This window comes from Bidens hawaiensis, unplaced genomic scaffold (assembly GCF_021521415.1).
Source record: "Bidens hawaiensis isolate Kalapana, Puna unplaced genomic scaffold, B.hawaiensis_p1.1 tig00041627_1, whole genome shotgun sequence".
Taxonomy (NCBI): Eukaryota; Viridiplantae; Streptophyta; class Magnoliopsida; order Asterales; family Asteraceae; genus Bidens; species Bidens hawaiensis.
This window is the reverse complement of record NW_027505723.1, coordinates 108,797-133,705: the sequence shown is the minus strand read 5'-3', so window position 1 is coordinate 133,705 and position 24,909 is coordinate 108,797. Positions and strand designations below refer to the sequence as shown.

The 24,909-nt window shown below is 38.0% G+C and overlaps 1 protein-coding gene across 1 annotated transcript in view; it reads left to right on the top strand.

The window, feature by feature from the left end:
• Window positions 1-5,959: 5,959 nt before the first annotated feature.
• Window positions 5,960-24,909, top strand: part of LOC143614985 (beta-glucosidase 18-like) — a 67,622-nt gene continuing 48,672 nt past the window's right edge. Inside the window, exon 1 of the mRNA XM_077088255.1 lies at window positions 5,960-6,149. Coding sequence (XP_076944370.1) covers window positions 6,089-6,149 — 61 coding nt within the window. The 5' untranslated portion in view covers window positions 5,960-6,088. The remainder of the gene's footprint in view (window positions 6,150-24,909) is intronic.

Here is a 24,909-nt window from a genome sequence, read left to right as displayed (position 1 = left end):
ACAAGGTACATCCACCCCAAGTAAACGATGGTTATGATGTGAGAATATTGTTGGGTGTTTTTAGGATTTTTATTGGGTGAGTTTTGAATGTTTTTAAAAAGAAGACAAAATGGCAAAAGACGTCGTTTATGTTTGGTCTGATTTTCAGTAGATGTCCTTTATCGAAACAAATAGCAGAAGACATTATTCATGTTTAAAATCCCTTTCACGTTAAGTCCTTTGGGTTCAACATGAAAGGGACTTAACGTAAATTGGATTTAAAACATGAATTATGTCTTCTGGTATTTGTTTCGATAAAAAAACGTCTACTGAAAATCTGATTAAACATAAAGGAAATCTTTGCCATTTTGTCTTAAAATAAGATGTTAACTTTTTATAATGTGAGAAGTGATTAAGCATGTTTTTTTTAAGGTAGTGTTTGTTATGAAGTAATGAGAGGTGGAATGAAATGACCCATTCCAAATGAATGAAAGAAAACATGTTTGGTTACCATTCATTAATGGAATGAATCATTCCTAAGGAATGCAAACCATTCCATATATAACATTTTTCAATTCTTAGCAAAAGGTAGTTTTTCTTTCATTCCTTCTTGGAATGAAATGGAAAATGATCAATAATAATAATAATAATGATAATGATGATGATAATAATAATAATAATTAATAATAAAAATAATTATTATTTTTGTTATTATTATTACTCCTACTATTATTATTGCTATTTATCATCACCATTATTATTTTATTATATTATAAATTTTATTAAATTATAATTGTTATTATACTTTTATTACTATATCGCATTATCTTATAATCGTTTTATTAACTGAGAAAAAAATTTATGATTGAATAGTTTACTATTTAATTAAAAAAAATTAATAAAGTGATGATTCATTTCATTCATATGTTGTAACCAAACAAGACAATGGAATAGTAATGATTCATTTCATTCCTTTGTTCATTCCATTCCTTTGTCCATTCCATTTCCTCGTTCATTCCATTACCCCATACCAAACAGACCCTAAGTGTTTTTCGAAGTTAAGCCAAGCCAATGCTACATCTAGGGGTGTTCACGGTCCGGTTTTAACGGTTTTTCGGTCAAACCGTGAACCAAACCGTTAGTACGGTTTTCTATGATTGAAAACCAAAACCGAACCGTTGAAAATTAAAACCAAACCAAACTGAACCGCTAATAACGGTTTGGTTCCGATTTGCTTTCATGGTTTGAACCTTTTCGAACTTATGCAAGTTATAAAACTTATTAAAGTAATGTTGTGTTATTTTGCTGATCTATTATGATACTGAACTCTTCATTATAGCTTTGGTGAGGTCTTCAACACAATTTTACCATACTAAACAACATAAGTACATGAAACTTTTACTATTAATTTAGACATTTTAGAACCACAAAACATAAATTACTTTTCGATAAATTCTTTGTGAACTTGGGGATGATAACATAAGCTATTTTATAAGTATAAACTCCAAACAAAATTTGGTTTTTAAGTGCAAATATGCTACTCAGCTAGGATTAAGAAAAAAAAAATATAGGTAAGGATAAATGTAATATGTGTCCTAACCAATTTATATCAAGGCAGAACCACATGTAACACATACCACTTTTAGTTAAGCCTAAGATATGTGTGTATACATATAAATATTCAAAAACAAATAAACATCCTAATCTCGCGGTTCAGTTCGGTTTTATACGGCCGGTTATCGGTATAAACCGCAAACCAAACCGTTTGTTACGGTTTGAAAGTTTTGAAACCGACCGACCAAAAACTAGAATACAAAACCGACTGTGAAACCTAACCGATGACCGATTTGGACGGTTTCGCGGTTTAAAATCGAACCGCCCCTAGTTACATCCAGACTAAAGTCACAATGAATAGTAGGTATGCAGTTGTAGTGTACTATATGTCAGGCCAAAACTTGTATATATTATAATGTATAAAAACTTGGATCCATAAAGCAAAACTTTTAAGAATGGAGTTATCATCAGTACTATTCCTCATTTTTGCATATTGCTTCTTGATTCTTGAAGCTACCATTAATGGTGATGTATCAAGATTCAGTGAACAACACCCACTCAAAAGATCCGATTTCCCACCCGGGTTTTTTTCGGAGCAGGCACTTCTGCTTACCAAGTAAACTTTTAATTATTATTATTATTATTTTGACACACAACACATGCACTATCTTTTTTGCAGGTTGAAGGTGCATATCTTGAAGATGGGAAGTCTCTTAGTAATTGGGATGAGTTTTGTCATTCCAAAGGTTAGCCATTTGTTTAAAGGGGTGTGCATAAAGAAAAAAAATGAAACCGAGAAAACCGAGCCAAAAGAACGATGGACATTTTGGTTTTATGTTACAGGATCTTCACACACCACTTTTCGCTTATACGACTCGTATAGACTATACGGGCCATATAGACTGGAAAAACTGTTTTTTTTTGTCCTCAATGTACACTTGTCAGTCATGTATGGCATATACAACCCCGTATAGCCCTATATGAGCCGTATAGGCTTGTACAGTCACCATGGGAGTGGTGTATGAAGATCACATCCCTTTTGTGATAATTGAACTTAAGATTTAATAAATATTTTTTTAAACAACTAAATATTGTACACTATGGGATGAAACTCTTAGACCTCATATTTCACACCCAAACCACCTTACCACCCCACCAAAATAGGAATGGCTATTAACTTAAATATTTTAGCTTAAATGTATAACAATAAGTTAAATATTACTTAACAAAATCATTTAGGCCTGAATTTATTATTTTGGGCCAATTTTTTATTTGACCCTAAAATTTTTAAGCTCCAATGGCAAGACTAAAAACCCCGGAACCGAATTTATGGAATTTCATTTTTAATTTTTTTATTTTAAGTAGTAATAAGAATTTAATTAATATGTAACTTGAATGTATGAGCCTAAATGTATAATTAATTAACAAAATAATTTAGGCTCAGATTCATTATGTTGGGCCCAAATTTTCAAACTCAAATGACAAAATCAAGAAAAAAAAAGAAAAAATTACAATTTTTGTCCTTTTGAATTATCAAATTTATGGAATGGGTCCTTTTCGAAAATGAGTTTCACTTTTTATCCTTTATTTGCATGTTTGGCCCGGTTTTAGTCCTTTACACTAACGAATGTTAAGTTTTTCAGTTAAGTCACCCCATGTGCATTGCACATGAGGGCATTCTCGTCCTTTTACCCCTTAAGGACAATTTATGTAACATAAATGAAACTAAAAGATTTAAAGTAAAAGCCCTACAGATGACAACATTACAAGAATTAGGTTTACACAAACCTTTAACTAATCAAAATCTTCTTGTCTAGCCTAACCACCACCACCACTCCCCTGATTACCATCTCCTGAACTGTCGTTCCCTTCTCCATAACCACCCGTCTCAGCAGACGCACCACCATACTCTGCCAAAAACCCTGGCAAGTTTATCCGAAACCTCCTCGGTGTCGGCACATGCCTTGAATGCCGCCGGAGATAGGAGAATGGCCGGAGAGTTGCCGATAGTTTCAATTTGGTCTGATTCGGGCATGATTTGATATGAGTTGTTGCAGATCTGAACGATTAGAATGAGGAGGTGGTTCTGTTTTGTATGATTGTATGATGGTGTTTGGTTGTACAAAGTGTGAGGTGGTAGTAGGATTATGGCGGCGGCAATGGCGGTGGTGGCGGCGACGGTTGGGAAAGGAAATAGAAGCTAGGGTTCCGCCGACGTGTGACGACAACGGCGGCGGTGATGATTTCAGGCTCAGACAGGGCGATGGAGAAGGATTCTGAGGCGATTGGTAATGTCTAAGTCCAAAAAACGGCTTTCCAGCAAGCCTCTACAGAGGGCGGCACTAAGGTACGGGGGTTGTTTGCCGGAGAAATAAGGATTGGTGCTGGTGGTTTTAGGCCACATTGGTGATGTCGGTTTCAAGAGAACATGATGGTGTTGGTGGTTTCAAACCTTGGTGGTGGGGGTTGCCTGACGAAGTTGAGTTGCCGGCGACGGGTTCTTCCTTCCAGGAAGAAGAGCTCGAGAAATGAAGTGTGTGGTGAGAGATTGATGTAATCAAGTCTTTCTTAATGTTAGGTGGGTCCCACCATTACGTATTATTATCTGGTTTTAAAAATTAATATTAAAAGTTAATTTTGTATTTTTTATTTTTTTTCTTTTTAACACAAATAGTCCTTTAATGATAAAATGACCAAAATACCCTCATGTGCAGTGCACATGCTTACACTTAACTGAAAAACTTAACACGTGTTAGTGTAAAGGACTAAAACCGAGCCAAACATGCAAATAAAGGATAAAAAGTGACTCATTTTCAAAAAGGACCTATTCCATAATTTAGCTAATTCAAAAGGACAAAATTTGTAATTTTTTCAAGAAAAAACAAAAGCAACCGGACTCAAACTGACAAAACCAAGACTTCGGGATCCTCAAGACTTCGGGATCCTCAATGCGAGCTTCTTTTGCTTCGCTCATGTATGGGAGTCGCCAAGCTTTTGTTCGGTTTGAGAGCGTGCCAACCTATGTATGTGGGGGAAGTTGTTTCTATATTTGACAATGGTCTTCGAAGGGCGATTGAGGACATCGTGGTTTGTGGAGGTCCGTTCTTTGGGGATCTCCAATGGGTTGGCATCACTTTCGACCCGTTATGGGGGTTTGGTCTCTGTTCGGCCGAGGATGTATCTACATATGCTTTTGTGGCCTCGAGAGCACAGTCGTGGTGTTTGCAAGACCATATTCTTCGGGGTTGTGATATTTATGGGTTGGACTCTGATTATGGGTGTGCGATGGATCGTTTACGTACTTCACTTCAGATTTTGATCTTAGCGGGTTCTCTAATAAGGACACCGCCCCCCCTAAAGCCCAACATGTTGTGGCGAGTGCCTTATTTAGTGGAACCGTCAAGAGTTTAGAAGTGAAGTTTGATCTATCCCCTCGCCAAAAGGCGGTTTTTGAATGCCTTCGGGCTCCTCGGGCTCAGGATTTTCTAACGGCCATCCCCATTGAAGGATTAGGCCAACGTATGTCGGGTTTGGAGTATCGGGCTATCCTTAAGTACCGGTTAATGATCCCTATGTTCCCGACTGATGAACCTTGCCCAATTTGTCGCAAGGTCTGTTTGGATTCTTTTGGTGACCATGCGGTGCATTGCAAAGAATTGCCTGGTTTTAAATACAGACATGATTTGGTTAGGGATGTTCTGTGTGATGTTCTTAAACGGGCAAGGATTTCTGCTAAAAAGGAGGCCTTGTTAACTTTCTCACGGATCCTCTTGAAGGGAGGTCCACTTTACGACCAGCTGATATTCTTGTGTTCGGGTGGACAGGGGGGAAACACGCCTGTGTGGATCTCCAGGAGTGTCTCCTCTTGTTGGGCTCAGGGACCGTGGGTTTGTTGTGGGTCAGGCTGCGTTGAAGGCTGAATCGGGCAAAGTTGTTAAACACGAGTAAGGTTGTTTAGATAATCAACATGTCTTTCTACCATTTGCCTTTGATACATTTGGTTTCATGGCCCAGAGGCTGTGAAATTTTTGAGTAGGGTTCAGCGCGTCGTACACGGAACCTCTTCAGCTTCTAGGTCCCAAAACTTTGTTTTTAGCAGGATTGGCTTTGCTATTCAAAAGAGGGTTACGGCGCAGCTTGTTGCCCGTTTGCCTGCCACTCTATTGTAATCGTTTTATAGTAAATTATAATGAAAATTTTAATTTATTCTTTTTTTAATAAAAAAAAAACCAAGACCAAAAGGTTTTAAAAAATTCAAAAACTGAAGTTTCGGTTTTCGATTCGGTTTTAACCCAAAACTGATCCAAACCGAACTGCACACCCCTAGTTGTTTCTGTTCATTAAATGTAAGTCAAATGCTTGTATAATACTTTAAATAGACACCATTGTTGTTAGGGTGTGGAGATAATGGTGACAATGGAGACGTTGCAGATAATCATTATCATCTATTCATGGTATCATTCTTGATCCTCCATTATTATGACTCATAAAAAGTTTTTATTTTTATTGTTTTGTTTTATATAATTTAGTTTTTATACAGAAAGATATTGAGATTATGCATTCACTTGGCATACAAGCGTATCGGTTTTCGATTTCTTGGGCTAGAATTCTTCCAAGTAAACTTTGTTATCCATGTTTGTTAATCATCTAGTTCTTATGTTCATTGATTATTCAAATAATGTTTCATTCATCATATTTTGCTTAGGAGGAAGATTAGGTGAAGTGAATCCTTTGGGAATAATGTTTTACAACAAGATTATTGATAATCTTGTACTAAAAGGTTAATCTTTATGCATATTTGTCATCATTATATAAAAAAAAAAAATCAAAACTTGTTTCTTCTATGAGTTCATAAATATTGATTATTAATAAAGTGAAGTTATATAGGAATCGAGCCGTTCGTGACAATTCACCATGAAGATTTCCCTCAAGAACTCGAAGATCGATTCGGATCTTGGCTTGATCCACACATGCAGTATGTTTAACCGTCTATTTTACATTTTTACCCTCAAACCAACTATCTTTTCTTAATCATGTAATTATGAATGGGAAAATGTTAAAATACAAAGAGACACAAAAATGAGAAGCGTGAAAAGGATTTGTGGCCTAAAAAGACCTCCAAAAAATATTCAAGAAAAATTATAAAAAAATCATTACTCAATATAAATAAATAAAAAGTAGGAAAAAAAAACTAAAATGATTCCTCCGTCTTTTTCGTTAAAAAAAAGACGAAAAAAGACACAATGGCGAAACTAAACTAAAAACACAATGATAAATATAAAAAGAAGATCGCAAAATATGACACAATGCTGAACAAAATATAACACAATGTTGAGTAGTATAACACAATATCAAGACTAAAACACACAATCAATGACGAAAAAAAAAACACAATGATAAATAAAAAAACACGATGATCTTTTTCTTTAACATTTTTTACTTGAAAACAAGGATGACAGGGAAACATTTTTGTTTTTTACTTTTTTCGTTCTTTTTTAATTTTGAGTTATTAATTTTTTATTCTTTTTAGGTATTTATTTTTTGCCACAAATCCTTCTCATCATTCTCATTTTTGTCACCCCTTGTAGAATAACTTGACACTTATTAACGCCTTTCTTGCAGGGATGAATTCGTACACTTCGCAGAAACTTGTTTCAAGAGTTTTGGAGACCGCATAAAATACTGGATCACAATAAACGAACCGAGTTTTGTTGCAGAAATGGGTTATGAAAAAGGATTCTATCCACCTAACCGTTGTTCAAAACCGTTTGGCAACTGTGAAGCTGGCAATTCTGATATCGAGCCTCTTTTGGTTACGCATAACATGTTATTGGCTCATGGGAAGGCTGCAAAGCTTTATCATGAACAATATCAGGCAAGTTGGTGACTTTTAATTCAAATTGTATTCATTTTTGTATAAAGGAAAACATTTGAATTTGGATTTGTTTGTGCAGTCAAGACAAGGCGGTTTGATTGGACTCGTTGCACACTGTTTCATGTATGAACCGCTTACAGAAGTGAGTTGGATCGCAAAGCTGCCGAGGAGACCATGATCTTTAATATCGGATGGTCATTTGATCCGCCTATATTTGGAGATTACCCTCAAGAAATGCGTGAATATCATGGAAACGAGCTTCCAAGATTCTCCCAAGACGAAAAGGATTTTATGAAGAACAGTATTGATTTCATTGGAATCAACCATTATTCAGCCATATATGCCAAAGATTGCACTAATTCTAGCTGCTTTGAAACTGCTAATCGCGCTATTAAAGGTTTCGTGGAAATTACAGGAGAGCGTGACGGTGTGCCAATCGGTGATCCAGTATGATATTATGTTTTATGTTTTTTTTTTACTTTAATTGGTATTAAAAAATATTGATTTTATATTTTCAGACATCAATGGAAATGTTTTTTGTGGTTCCTAGAGGCATGGAAGAGATTGTTGATTATGTCAAGACTAGGTACAATAACACACCGATGTTTATTGTCGAAAATGGTAAAGTTTTCTTGTGCTTAACGCGTATTTATTGGTGATTATATTGTTTATATAATTATATTATGGTGACTAATTTTTAAGGTTATTCGTCGCCGAATGTGAGTAATGTTCAAGTCGAAGAGATTTTGAATGATGTCAAGAGAATTGAATTCCATCAGTCTTACATTGCTTCTTTATTTAAAGCTATAAGGTGAGTTTTGTGTGCTTTGACCTTAAACTTTAAAGTCATACAGACTAATTTTTGGCTTGAAAATTGGTGTTAAGGTCATATAGTCAGCCCAAAGGTTCCTTGACTAATATGATCCTTGACTAATATTATGTAGTTGAAAGTTAATCAATTTGACCATGAAAGTCAAAAGAATGTTGACTTATTTTTGTTGTTGAAATGACAGTAATGGAGCCGATGTTCGTGGCTATTTTGTGTGGTCGTTGATGGATAGTTACGAATGGACACATGGGTACGATGTAAGATTTGGGTTGCATTATGTTGACCGTCAAACATTTGACCGAATACCCAAACTATCAGCAAGATGGTATCAAGAATTCTTGGAAACCAAAAGCCTGATTGATAGTTAGAGGTCGTTTGGTTCGTAAAATATTTGTGATGGAATTGGATTGTTTGTAAGGAATTGGAATTTAGAGGAATTTGAATTAATTCCATTTGTTTGGTTGGGAAAACTATTCTATGAGAAGAAATGGTAATAGTTGTTATGAATCACCGACGATTTTTGTATGACACCCTTTTATTTTGTCAAACCAATTATACAACCTTGTTCCCCCAATAGTGTCTATAAATAGTTGTTTTGGTATTATAAATACCATATATTGTAACAAGTAATCGACATCCAGATTTTACATATCTATTTTCTATCCTCTTTCCTTATTAGTTCTTCAAAGCAAAAGAATAACAACATTAGTCTTGTTATAGTTAGAGGTAGAATTATAACACGTTATCAGCACGAGCCGCTTATATCCTAATCAAGAAAGGTAATAGGCACAAAGGTATCCACATAAGCATCATAATCACTTCTTTAATTATTTACCTTAGAAAAATATATATGCATATACATATACTAAGTAATAACAATAATTTGTATAAACATGGTTATTAAAATTTGATAACTATTCTAACTTTTCATTATGCATCTAATTTTTTACTTTCATCACAACTAACTTTTATTTATACATTCACACTAATATTTCATTTAGAAGTTAGATTTATTTATACTAACAATTCTATTCTTATTATTTTGCACACTAATTATATATTTTATGAAATAAACTTTATTTAATATCTTACTTTAAAATAATTAATATTACACACACACACACACACATACAAACGGTAATATAACCGTTGTAAACCGGTTATAAATTTTCACTATAAATAACCAATTATCAACTCCATTTCATTTACAACAAACATTCTTCTTCTTAAGTTTATCCAAGATAAAGTTTTCAAAATGATTCACCCGGTTTTGGTGTTGGTCACTATAATGCTTATACTGCTTCTCATTCTAATTTTTAATCTCCCACATGAAGATTTCGGCATTTTCTTTTTCTTTTATATATTTATAGCTCTACCAATGTATTGTATCTTATTGTTATTTATATGGATTTTAATATTTATCTTATTATTTGCTCTATTATGTTTAGCAACAAAATGTCAAATATCTCAAAACTTGAATTCCCTGCACTCAACATTTTTGGAGAAAACTATATGTCTTGGACCACAAATGTCAAAAGACATTTGAAATCAATGGATGCGTTAGAAAAAATCCAAGAAGGCAATGATTGATCTGAACAGGATAATGCAAAAGCTGATTTTTCATCCATAAACATATTGATGAATTACTACAGCATGAATATTTTAATTGTGATAACCCATATATGATATGAGAAGATTTGAAAAATAGATTTGGTCATCTAAGGGAAGTTTTACTTCCTACTTCTAGAGATGAATAGAACAATCTTAGGTTCCAAGACTTTAAGAGGGTAAATGATTACACCTCTGCTTTATACCGAATATGCTCAAAGCTAGAATTTTGTGGGTATCCCAAAACAGAGGAAGAAAAGTTAGAGAAAACTTACCCCACTTTTCATACATCAAATATAAACTTGCAAACACATTATCGATTGCAAAATTTTAGAAGATACTATGATCTAAATGCATTACTCCTTGTAGCAGAGAAATATATTGAATTATTGATGAAAAATCATCAATCTCGTCCCACAAGTTCATTAGCAATACTAGAAGCAAATGTTGCTCACAAAAATTTTCATAAAAATTCTGGTCATAAATGGGAACAAGGCCGTGGACGTGGCCGTGGTCATTTTGAGTAAAAGCATTTTAATGATCGTAACCATTCATTTAAATGGAACACTAATTCTTACGATCGTGGCAGTGGCCGTGGTCATAGCCAGAGAGCCAATAATTACCATGTTCCACAAAATAACAATTCCAACCAACACAATTAATGGAATGAAGCTGGTAGGTTCGAAAATAATGGCACTTCCTGTTTTAGATGTGGGAGTACAAACAACTGGTTAATGGCTTGTCGCACAACTCCACATCTGTGTGAACTATACCAAGCCTCTCTCAAAGGAAAAGAAAAAGAAATGAACCATGTTGATAACTTTGATGATCTCAATGCTGAGCTGCGCATTGCAGACTTTGATGTGGAACTCTGAAACAAATGTTGCTTGACGACAGTAATTATATACAATAATTAAGTGTGCTTCTCATTATCTTTAATTATGTGTTTTCCTTCATGTACTGTTTGTGTTTCAAGTAAATAAAGTTCTTATTAAAATATGATAATGTCTTCGTTATACACTTATTATTTTTCTTAATATTTTCAAGATTTAAAACGAAAATCACTGGAGCACAAGATCAAACAAATGAAGAAGATATATATATATATATATATATAGTAGATAGTGGATCCACGCATACTATACTTATATCTAAAAAATATTTTTATAAACTGAAACCAACAAAAGGGATCATCAATACAATATCAGGTCCTACAAACTTGATAGAAGGAGAGAGAAAAACTAATTTAGCATTACCAAATGGTACAAAACTCAAAATAGAAAATGTTTTATTTTCCCCAAAATCAACAAGAAATTTGTTGAGTTTCAAAAACATATATCATAATGGATATGATACTCAGTCAAGGACTGTTAGTAATGAAAAATATTTGCATATCATAAGCAAAGATCAGATATTAGAAAAACTGCCAATGCTCTATTCAGGTTTACATTATACATATATAAATGTGCCTCAAGCACATATGGCAGTCAAAGAAAATTGTTGTGATTCTGGTATCATAAACTTATGGCATGACAGATTAGGCCATCCAGGATCCACAATGATGAAAAGGATCATTGGAAATACACATGGGCATCCACTGAAAGGTCAAAAGATCCACAAAATAGATAAAATGCCTCAATGTACATCTTGTTCTCTTGGCAAATTAATTACAAGGCATTCACCATTAAAAGTTGATAAAGAAACACCAATGTTTCTTGAAAGAATTCAAGGTGACATATGTGGACCAATTCATCCACCATGTGGACCATTTATATACTTCATGGTATTAATAGACACATCCAGCAGATGGTCTAATATCTCTTTATTATCGACTCGTAATGTCGCTTTTGCAAAATTTCTTGCTCAAATTATCAAATTACGTGCACATTTTCCCGATTATACTATTAAAAGAGTGTTTTGGACAAAAATCTGTTAAGGATAAAGTATCCAAATCTGTTATGTGAGGTAAGGTGCTAACTCGATAATAACAAGTGTATAAGCATAATATTGATGAACACAAAGGTTTGATCACGAGGGAAAAAGCCCTTAACCGAGATAGTCTTACTTCGGTCAAAACTTATCAAGGTAATCTTTGGTAAAATAACTTCGGTCAAGGATTAATAAGATAATCGTTGGTCGAATTACTTTAGTCAATGATCAACAAGGTAACCTTTGGTCGATGAGTATATGATTATCGTGGTCTCCGGCACAAAAAACCCTCGGACGGTGAAGACTATCACCATCGATTATATTGATAATAAAAGGTGGTTACAAATGTTGTGGAGTATATGATCGAGATTACAAAGAAAGCTAGTGTGTAGAGAGAATGTTTGCTTCTGCTCTAGTGTGTGTGTGTAAGTACATGTGTTTACCTACTCGATCATAGCTCGTTTAAATAAGATAAGATCAATAACAATATTTCCTAATTATCCGGAAGTCTTCCACCTAGCCGCTCCACGACCTTTGACCACGTGCCAATAGCCATCCAGTAGCGAGATAAGCGGTAGACCAGGTCTAGATACCGTTGTTATTTAAACATCAATCTTCAAGTGAATTCGTCCATAATCAGCTATGTTGAATTAGGATCCTGGATCCACGTTCCAGCTGGAGGATGTTCTGTGAGAATAACTCGTACAAGTACGTCTTAAAGTTGCTACACCTGTCTAACACATCACCATACTAAATGCAATCATTAGTAAACAAGTAATACCGAGAATCATCGATCCTTCATATCCTGATACATATTTCAAGGATAAACTATCCATAAGATAGTCAAGGATAAAGGATCCTCAGTATAAAAATCAAGGCCTAACAATTGCCCCCAAAATGGCGGGTGACAATGGAATACAGCTGTCATTTTGAAATTCAAAACTGCTGCGAAAACTGATAGATGGAATGGTTTTGCCAAAATATTTACCATTTAGCCCTCAAGGTTAATTATAACCGTCTATAAATGCCTCCCTATATCTTTGATTATAAACACACCTTCATCCGACGCATCAGGTATCCTCCCTACCTTTCTTTCTTGTTTTCTTTAATCATGTCTGCTGCTTCATCTTCTTCTTCTCCGGCCTGATGACCGTCGTTTGAGTCAATCAAAAACCTAATTATTCTAAATAGTTAGAGCAAGTAGGGTATCGTATCCAAGGAGTATGTGGTCAATGCAATTCGTGTAACATATTTAATATTATGAAGTAAACAGTTTTAGTGCTAATCACACAAGAAATAGTTTAAATTAAAAGAACTAAGCAACGAACGAACAAGCGAGTTGTAAACAATTAACAAAGCAAATCACACCCGGGAATTCAAGTAAGCAACCAAACAGTATCTCATGCAATCTAACAGATTGATTATCAACGATTAACTGAAAACTGATCAACCAGACAAAACCTTAGACGCCAACAATTACTTTACACACGGCACTGGTTATCAAACAGTCCTTGCCAGTGTGACTCAGTTAAGGGTAATTGCACGTTTTATCGTATTCAATCTAACCAAACAGTTATATGACTAATTATCTAGCAACTGGTAACAGATCGTTCAGACCAACGTAAACCTAAACCGACCGAACACACAGAAATACTAAATATCAATAATCATATATCAATCATCAATAACAAAACATAAGTATTCTGAATCACATGAGAAAAACTGTAAAAAGTTACAAACTATACATCCCGGGTGTGACTCTAGGAGATTAGCCGAGCCTAGACATCATTGAATCTTCGATACGGATGATAGGAATCATATGTAGGATCTTGACACGAGCTAGGATACGATATAAACAAAAACGAAGTTAGGGTTTTCCAAGATGAAAAAACGAAGTTAGGGTTTTCCAAGATGAAAAATACGATATAAACAAAAAATGCCGTCTGCACACCCCATCGCGATACGCAATGGGGTCTTCAATGGTCCATCGCGTATCGCGATGGACCAGAAAGTCAAAGGTCCATTTAAACCCCATAGCGATACGCTATGGGTCTTCAGGAAGCCCGTCGTGTATCGCGATGGGTCTCCTCACCAGTAAACATCATTTAACTTCTCGTTTCGCGTGCTGGCCATCCCGGGTCTTCATTCCGTGCTACAACAGGTCCATATTGAGTACTTTAACGCCTGTGACCTGAAATCCAATAATACACGTATGAAGTATCGATAGTTCTAGAATAAACAGTTAAAACTAAATAATGAACAAACTAAAACAAATACAAATTAACCGAACATCACGGCCCCTTCTTAACCTTCCGAACATACCTCCGATGGTTCTGAGTTAACCGAAATGGAACCCCAAGCAAAACTCTAAAGCAAACATTGACCTCCATCATAGGTATGTAGATTATCGCCATTAATACTAGTAAGGTTTAAGGTCATACCCAGTTTCCCAGACTGACACTGTTTTTAGATTGACATCTCACAAATACAGTTAAATGCTATAATAAAAACAATAGAGCCGCACAGACAGGTGTACTTTGTTTCCGGTTAAGGCACACATGCTCATACCACTTGTAATATAACATCTCTCCTCTCGGTTTAATATATGGACTAGCAAAAGATGTGCCAGTATCACTCAGCTCTCAATATCACTCATAAGTACATATTAATCCATCAAGCTGCTTTGGCATCCCGACACATCACCCTGAACACGTACAAAAATCACAATACCATTACATACCTGGAATGACGTGTGCATAAACAATGCTTACCAAACTTCTCTATTTTCAGAATCTTCAACGAGCTTCCCCACACTTGGCGTTCACTGCACAAAACTCGAGACGACACTAAGTACAAGACTCAATAAAATAAAAACAAAACTGGACAGACACTTACAAACCCCGGGTTGCCTCCCGTAAGCACTGAAATTAAAGTCTACAGCTCGACAGTGCCTTGAACTCAGTTATCTTCATAAACCGGTGAAGTCACAATAAAATTCACCGATTCCTTGTCCAGCTCGTGTATGTCCTTCATCTCCAAATATGGCTTCAGTCTATAGCCATTTACCACTTGCCTCAAATGATCATCGAAGTCTTCAATCTCGTACTGACCATGATTTCCGACCCTTACAATCAAATACGGGCCCGTCCACTTACTATTCAACTTACCTGGTAAGAGTTTCATCCTCGTGTTGTACAACCACACTCGTTGACCAACTTCAAAATTCTTCAACCGAATATTAGCATCATGAACTTTCTTCATTTTCGCCTTGTAAGCGGACGAGCAATCGTATGCCTCATCTCTCAACTCCTCAATCTCGCACAAAGCCAATTTTCTCGCTTTACCTGCATCATCATAATCCATGTTAACCTGTTTAGTAGCCCAAAACGGTCTTTGTGAAATTTCAACCGGTAAATGGCAATCCTTTCTATACACAAGTCTATAAGGAGTGGTTCCAATTGGTGTTTTATAAGCGGTTCGGTAAGCCCATAAGGCATCGGTCAACTTAGTTGACCAATCCTTTCGGTCCGTCTGGACAGTTTTCTGTAAAATCTGTTTAATTTGCCTATTGGAAACCTCAACTTGTCCACTCGTTTGTGGATGGTAAGGAGTTGCAATCCTATGATCAACACCATATCGTTTAAGCAATTTCCCGAATTTAAAATTCTTAAAATGAGATCCCCCATCACTTATGATGGTTCGGGGGACTCCAAATGTCGAAAAAATATTACTTTGAACAAAATTGCAAACGACTATGTGATCATTCGTCCTAGTGGCTATCGCTTCAACCCATTTAGAAACGTAATCGACGGCCACTAGGATATACAAATGACCGTGTGAATTTGATAACGGGCCCATGAAATCGATCCCCCAAACATCAAAAATGTCAACAACTAGGATCGGGTTCAAGGGCATCTCGTCCCGCTTAGAAATACTCCCGAGTTGTTGACACTTTAACAGTGTGTCGCGAACTCGTGAGCATCCTTAAACAATGAAGGCCAAAAGAAACCACTCGTTAAAACTTTTCGAGCGGTTTTCTGGCCACTGAAATGACCACCACACGCAGACGAATGCGCGTGTTCCAAAACTGATCTGACATCCTCCTCGGGTATGCATCGTCTGATCATCTGATCTGCACATATTTAAACAAATCCGGATCGTCCCAGATGTACTGTTTAGCTTGGGTCATCAACTGTTTCTTCTTTCTCCTTGGCCAATGCTCTGGTAAATCACCTGCAACTTTAAAATTAACAATATAAGCAAACCAAGGATTTTGCGAAACTGTCAGAATATGCTCGTCCGGGAAGGACTCGTTAATGGGCCCATCAGTGTTCCCATTTTCCACCATAATTCGGGACAAGTGATCTGCAATAACATTTTCGCTCCCTTTCTTGTCCCAAATCTCTAGATCAAATTCCTGCAACAGCAAAACCCATATGATAAGTCTCGGTTTTGCATCCTTTTTGTCCATGAGGTACCTGACAGCAGAATGGTCAGAATATATAATAACTTTACTACCCCAAATATAAGACCGGAATTTATCTAGAGCATATACTACTGCTAGTTACTCCTTCTCGGTTGTGGCATAATTTAATTGAGCATCCGAGAGAGTTTTACTTGCATAGTATATAGCAACGGGTTTCTTTTCGACCCGTTGACCCAAAACAGCCCCGACCGCGTAATCACTTGCATCACACATTATTTCAAAAGGTAAACTCCAATCGGGTGATTGCAAGATCGGGGCTTCAACTAATTTCAATTTCAAAATGTCAAAGGACTTAGCACATTCATCATTAAAGTCAAACGGGGCATCCTTAAGCAATAAATTACATAAGGGTTTGGTAATGTCACTAAAACCCTTAATAAACCGTCTATAAAACCCGGCATGCCCTAGAAATGATCTAATGCCTTTAACATTTGTGGGATGAGGTAAAGTGGAAATAACTTGGACCTTAGCCCGGTCCACCTCGATCCCTTGACTCGAAACAACATGGCCCAATACAATTCCCTCTTGGACCATAAAATGGCTCTTTTCCCAACTCAGAACCAAATTCGTTTCGACACATCTTTTTAAAACTCTTTCGAGTTGGTTTAAACATGACTCGAAAGATATGCCGAAAATCGAAAAATCATCCATGAAAATTTCCAAAGACCCCCCCACCATATCTGAAAAGATACTCATCATGCACCTCTGAAAGGTGGCGGGGGCGTTACATAACCCAAATGGCATTCGCCTAAATGCGAATGTGCCATACGGGCAGGTAAACGTGGTCTTTTCCTGATCTTCAGGATGAATAGCTATCTGGTTGTAACCGGAATACACATCTAAAAAACAATAAAATTTTTGACCAGATAGCTTTTCGACAATTTGATCAATAAACGGAAGCGGAAAATGATCTTTCGATGTTGCCGCGTTCAGTTTACGATAATCAATACAAATGCGCCACCTGGTTACCGGCCGGGTGGCGACCTCGTTACCTGAGTCGTCCTTGACGACTTGGATGCCCGCTTTTTTTGGTACTGTCTGTGTTGGGCTCACCCACGTGCTGTCTGATATGGCAAAGATAATGACAGCATCTAACCACTTCAGTACTTCCTTCTTCACCACTTCCCTCATGTTCGGGTTCAACCTCCGCTGAGCATCGTGCGCGGGTTTGACAGCTGGATCTGTTAAAATTTTGTGCATCACAATTGAGGGACTGATTCCCTTCAAATCCGCTATCGTCCACCCGATTGCTTCTTTATTCGCAACCAACACTTCCATCAAAGCATTTTCCTGTTCAACAAATAAGTTAGAAGCTATAATAACAGGCAATGTATTATTCTTACCAAGAAAAGCATATTTTAATTGCTTTGGGAGCTCTTTCAGCTCGACTTTCGGTGCTTCCAGCATTGATGGCTTCAACCCGGTATCAATCTTCTCGAGAAGCGGTTCCACCTGAACTGACCATGGTGGACGGTCTCCTCGCACAGCTGCGATTTCCATTTGTCTTTCCTCCTCTTCCAGCAACTCGTCTGTTTCCACCTGTAACCTGTCAAACAAAAAACACGTCTCCGCTGTGCCATCCAAACTGACGACAGAGTCGTATAGCAGAATGCACTCGTCAATGACATCGGCCATAAAGCACTCGTCATCAACCGGAGAGTTATCTCCATGTGTGAAAACATTAATTCTCAGCTTACGGTTACCGAATGCCATGTCAACAGTACCATTTCTACAATTAATGTTGGCATTTGCGGTAGCCAAAAATGGTCTACCGAGGATAACCGTAGGCTGTTTAATTCTCTCACCCGAAACATAATCGAGGACTAAAAAGTCAACTGGAAAGTAAAAGTCTTCCACCTTGACAATAACTTCAGTCAATATTCCTCGGGGCAGTTTCGGTGTCTGGTCAGCCAAGACAACCGTGGTGGCAGCCGCACGAAGCGGGCCAAAATCGTACTGGTCGTATAAACTGCCCGGGAGAATACTGATGCTAGCTCCAAGATCTAGAAGCGCCCGAGTCATTTTAAAATCACCCACTTGAATGGGTATAATGGGCGTTCCCGGATCTTGTAGCTTGGGTGGAAGAGCACCCGAAAGAATTGCACTCACATTGTCGGTAAAATCAATCTATTTAGGAATCTTATGACTCCTTTTCTGTGTGCACAATTCTTTTAAATACTTAGCATAGGCGGGAATTTGTTTTATGGCATCTAGAAGAGGAATGTTAATTTTTACTTGTTTAAACGTTTCCCACATTTCTTCTTGTTGCGGGCCTCGTTTTGATGCCATCTTCGCATTTGATGGCGCCAACAAAGCATCGGGATATGGAACAGTTTTCTTTTCCTTATCCTTAGAGTTGTTGGTGTCATCATTCGGAACCGATTTATTATTTTAGTTTCACTTTTGTTAGGTTTATTTAATTCAATCGGTTCCGGCTCGTCGTCACTGACGAGATTTTCATCAATCTCTTCCACCACCCCATCAACCAATGGTGGTGGACCCCAACCTTATTATCATATTTCTTACCATTACGTAAATACTTACCTGGTTGACGTGCTTTTTCGAACTTGAACTGTGATGATTCGGGTTGACTGTGGTGTCGCTCGGAAGTTGGCCTGCATTCTTTTGTAATTTCGCCATGTCTGAAGCGAGCTGACCAATTTGCTTCATCATTGCCTCTGATGATTTATCCCGTAACTCGAACTGTTGTTTTGTCTCAGCCTTTTGATCAGTCATAGCTTTCAATAACGTATCCAACTTCGAGTGTACTGACTCGTCCGAATTACCCGAGGACCGTTTCTGCTGATCCTGATTACCCGAAATATTTTCACCCCGGTTACCGTCTCTGTTATACCCCCGATTCTGATTACTCGAGCCCTGTTGATAACCGCTCTGGCGGTAATTACCCTGCGATCTGTTCTGACTCGATCCCTGAAAATTCGGGTTCAACTGAGAAGATGCATTCCCGTAACGAAAATTCGGGTGATTCCTCGGGCCCGGGTGATATGTGTTTGAATTGAACCCTTGACCTTTGGAATCTCCGTAAGCATAATTTTCTGCCTTATGCCCGAGTTCACCACAATCTTCAAAAACCGGGAATTTCACTCCAACTTTCCTGACTTCTTTCTTCTTACCCTTTCTGTACCCAGCCAGTTCACGTTCTAACTCAACAATTCTTTCAGACTCACTCGTGACTGACTTAACCGATCTGGATGAATTACCCCGTCTTCTTCTTTCAGCCGCTGCTTCTGCCTTCGAATCTTCACACATGAACTCTAAATATTCCCAATCATCTTCCTCCGGCTGATTCAACAACTGACTATTACACGAGGCCTTAAGATGCTTTCGGTCCTCGTACGTCAAACCATCAACAAAGCACTTTACCAGTTCCCACTGTTCGATTTGGTGATGTGGGCATTTTCTGATCATATCCTTATACCTGGTAAAAGCTTCATGGAATAACTCACATGGTAACTGTGAAAAGTGACGAATGTCTGAACGGGCCTCGGTAGTCTTCGACTGTGAATAAAACTCGTTTAGGAAGACTTGTTGCATCTCGGCCCAGTTTCTGATACTGTGTGTTGGTAACGAGTTAAACCAAACTTTCGCTTTGTCTTTTAATGAGAACTGGAATAACCGCAACCGGACTTCATCCTGATCGAACGTACCATCACCAATAGACCCGCAAACAGCCGAAAAATCGATCAAGTGCGAATACAGGTCTTCCGAAGCCATCCCGTTGAAATGAGGAACGATGTTGATGTAAGATGGTCGGGACTTGAAAGTTTGTTGTCCCGGCACTCGTTCCTGTGGGACCAACGGGGATGCTTCGTTTGAGATAGCCGGTCTGAACCGACTGTTAACACCATCAGCCGGGGCTATGTAATTTCTCCTTTGCCCCCTGGGGTTTCCCATACCGCCCCGGTTAACTGGAATACCACGAACTCTCTCGGGCCGTTCCGCCCGATTTACCCTTTCTCGATCCCTTCTTTTTCTGTTAACTGGTTCAACCCCTCTTCGATTAACGGGCTCCTTCACTTCATCTTCATAATTATTTTCACCCTCGACCTCTGGTTCACCAACCTCGTTCTCGGGTTCAACCTCCCGATTTCTCCTAACCCATCGATCAACCTCATCACCAGCTGCCCGAAAACCGTCGTTTACATTATTCTCTTCATCCTCATCCTTATCTTCAGTCGGAACACTCGATCGAACATCATCAATATTTATCCTAACTCGACGGTTGGGGTTATTATTTGGAGCAGATGGTCCGGCTTGGTCAAAGTTGAGGTTTAAGTTTCGGTTGAGGTTTCGGTTTCGGTTTTGATTTCGGGTTCTGGAGGCACGAGCTGAGTTGTTTTGGTTATTCTGGTTATTGAAGTTTGGTGGGTCGGGTATGTTTTCTGGGTGAAACATGTTGGTTTGTGGAAGTGGATGTTGGTTTTGGTTATTGTTCTGGTTCTGGTTTTCGTTTTGGTTATGGTTCTGGTTCTGATTTTGGTTCTGGTGTTCCATTTGTGAGTTTCTGTTTTGAACTCGGTTCTGCCGAGCTACTCTCTCGATTTCGAGCTCGTAAACTAACGGAGACTGTCGGCCCGAATGGCGGGTGCGTATAAACCTGTAATCTGCACAACTAACACAACCCGCGTAAAATAAAAAAATACAAATAAATAAAGTAAAATAAAATTTAAACTAAAAACTGAAAATTAAATAAAACACGAAAATCAAATAACACGAAAAACAAATAGCGCACTAACTCACCGGCAACGACGCCATTTTGATGACCGTCGTTTGAGTTAATCAAAAACCTAATTATTCTAAATAGTTAGAGCAAGTAGGGTATCGTATCACAAGGAGTATGTGGTCAATGCAATTCGTGTAACAGATTTAATATTATGAAGTAAACGGTTTTAGTGCTGATCACACAAGCAATAGTTTAAATTAAGAGAACTAAGCAACGAACGAACAAGCGAGTTGTAAACAATTAACAAAGCAAATCACACCCGGGAATTCAAGTAAGCAACCAAACAGTATCTCATGCAACCTAACAGATTGATTATCAACGATTAACTGAAAACTGATCAACCAGACAAAACCTTAGACACCAACAATTACTTTACACACGGCACTGGTTATCAAACAGTCCTTGCCAGTGTGACTCAGTTAAGGGTAATTGCACGTTTTATCGTATTCAATCCCACCAAACAGTTATATGACTAATTATCTAGCAACTGGTAACAGATCGTTCAGACCAACGTAAACCTAAACCGACCGAACACACAGAAATACTAAATATCAATAATCATATATCAATCATCAATAACAAAACATAAGTGTTCTGAATCACATGAGAAAAACTGTAAAAAGTTACAAACTATACATCCCGGGTGTGACTCTAGGAGATTAGCCGAGCCTAGACATCATTGAATCTTCGATACGGATGATAAGAATCATATGTAGGATCTTGACACGAGCTAGGATAGTGGAAATCGCCTATAGGAACTGCTGGAATCGCCTCTTGGTCGTCAAAAACGAAGTTAGGGTTTTCCAAGATGAAAAATGCGATATAAACAAAAAATCCCGTCTGCACACCCCATCGCGATACGCGATGGGGTCTTCAATGGTCCATCGCGTATCGCGATGGACCAGAAAGTCAAAGGTCCATTTAAACCCCATAGCGATACGCTATGGGTCTTCAGGGAGCCCATCGCGTATCGCGATGGGTCTCCTCACCAGCAAACATCATTTAACTTCTCGTTTCACGTGCTGGTCATCCCGGGTCTTCATTCCGTGCTACAACAGGTCCATATTGAGTACTTTAACGCCTGTGACCAGAAATTCAATAATACACGTATGAAGTATCGATAGTTCTAGAATAAACAGTTAAAACTAAACAATAAACAAACTAAAACAAATACAAATTAACCGAACATCACGGCCCCTTCTTAACCTTCCGAACATACCTCCGGTGGTTCTGAGTTAACCGAAATGGAACCCCAATGTCTGCTCGCCAACCCATCTTCTGAAATTTAAAGCTTACAGATCCCGAGGTCGAAGACTTTCGTACATTGTTTCCTCCAGAAACCCTATTCCGACCCTACGAATCCAGTGTCAGAAGCGATGTGTATTCCAAAGTTTGGATCTGTTTCCCGGCGACTCCATTTTTAATCGGCTACAAGTACCCTTTTCCATCCTTTACCCAAAGATTCTTCGACTTTACCGGCATATCCTACATACAGGCTATGCCAATGACCTGAAGGGTTTTGAGCACTATCGAAAGAATCATCAAAGAGGAGAAATTCGATTTTGGTCTTCCCGAGTTGTCATATTTATATACCCTCACTACTCACGGTCCTGCTCATTTCATATTCAAATCCAAGCCCCGACAGCCCCATCCGATCTTAAAAGCCACTCTAGATGATTCCATGCGGAGGAATCAGTTTTTATTTGTAAAACGTGACTCAATACAAGGGGGGGGGGGACTGATCTTCCTTCAAAATGGGTCACGAAGGGTAGGATCCTGGATCCTTAAGGAATAGCAGGATCCTTTATGCTTTAATTTTAATCCTTATTCTTTCTTGTTGCATGCAGTTGAGAACTTCGCTTCATTGAGTAAACTACCTGGAACAGAAGAGAAAGCAAAACGGTTCCTAGCACTGGATACCAAAGTTAGGACCTTTCAAGCTCGGGTTTTTGAAGGTTTTTGTGATATCTCCTCAAGTTCAAGCATGTAAAGTAAGTTAATGGTTTTAAGGTAAAATAAAATAAAAAAAATAGAATACTTATCTTTCGACTTTTCTTCTACAGGCACCAAGAAATCCGAAAAGTCTGCTCTCAAGTTCTCCTTAGACGACATCGACTGTATGGTGACTTCTCCCACTATCAAGAAGGAGGCTTCAAAGGCAGGTACTAGCTCCGAGCCCAAGACTGCCACGACCAGGGCCAAGTCTACAGCTTCCAAGAGGAAAAGATCCTCTAATCCTGAGACCCACTATGACATTGTCAACTCTGTAAGTATACTGTATTCTGTCCTTTAGTATTTTAGGATCCAATATTGTCCCAGTTCTGATATGAAATTTATTGACAGGCTGTGACCGCTATGAGGGATCATTATGAAAACATTATCCATCAAATGAGCGAAAAAATGTCAGGTTTAGGGAAAGCTGTGGTTGCTAAGGACAAAGCTATGATCCAACTCAAGAAACAGTTGGAGGATCAGCTATCCTTAGCCGAAGCCCAACGTCAAGAGGCAGTGGAGCAGGCGACTGATGAAGCCAAGGTGTGGGCTGCTAGGTCGGTATTCCAGGCGTGAATCAAGATGGCGATGGAGGCCGGTGAACCCGCTTTTGACAAGTCAGCCTGGGATGTTGAGAAATGGAGGGCTGCTCTTGACGACCTTGGTGGTGAGGATGATGAGGAGATGGTTGAGAACACCGAGGCAGGGACCAGTGGCGTTAAGGAGGCGGTTGAAGCTGGCAAAGGGGAAGGTGATGTTGCGGTTGAAGATGCAACTTAAGTGGGCAATGAAGGATATCAAAGACAAGGCCCGAGCCCACTTTTTTGTTTAGTGTTGATGTTTTTATGAACAATTTCTATGGTCTGTAATAAACAATAGTAATTAGGATAAATGATCCATGATCCTTAAGACAATCTGGGGGGGTGACAAAGGTGGAGGGATCCTCTGTTTGTGGGGATGAAGCCTTTGTTGCCCCTGTTTTTAAATTTCCTGCACTTTTGAACTGTTTGTAACTCTTACTTAACCCGGATGGATGGTCCATCTTTTCATATGGTGAAGTCCGGGTTGAGAATTTTGGATAAGTCCAGGCTTATTTTAATTAATATATCAATCTTTTGACTATTTATTTGTTATTTATTTTGAAAAACTTGTTAGATATAACTTTAGCATTGTTGATAGCTTGAAAAATAATTTTGAGTAAAAGATTTTTAGGATATAAGATCCTTAAGAAAATAATTCAGGATAAGGTATCCTTAAATAATAAATATTACCATAAAATATCTTAATCAGTTGATAAAATTTATATAAGAAAATTCCCACAAAGGGCAAATTTTAGGTTGAAGTATCCTAAAGATTTTAGTAATCAAATTACTTTAAGCGAATAGCCTTTCAAACTGAAATACCCAAACTTAATGCAACAAATATCAATCATAAGTTAATCAGCAAAGATCAAACCAGATGATCTAAATAAACCTAAGTTACTAGAAGTATCAAACTCTTAATGATCTTTAAAGGAATAACTTTAGTATCCGGGATCCTTAGTTTCTCAATCTTCAGAAAGTACTTAGGAATTCCGCTGCAAATAGTTCATATTACTAACTGGGATCAAACCCATTAAACTGGGGACAAGCCCAATAAATATTCTGGGGACAAGCCCGTGCAACTAGGGACAAGCCCGTGTAATCTGGGGACAAGCCCGTGCAACTGGGGACAAGCCCAACAAACTAGGGACAAGCCCATAAAATAAACTAGGGACAAGCCCAAAAAACTGGGGACAAGCCTAAATTGGGGACTGGCCCAAAGATACCGATGTTAACTAGGGACTCGCCCGAACCGGGATTTAGCCCAAACGTGAGATAACGTGAAAACGCTATAAACCGGTGGTATGGTACGTCTACCATAAATCGTAGGAT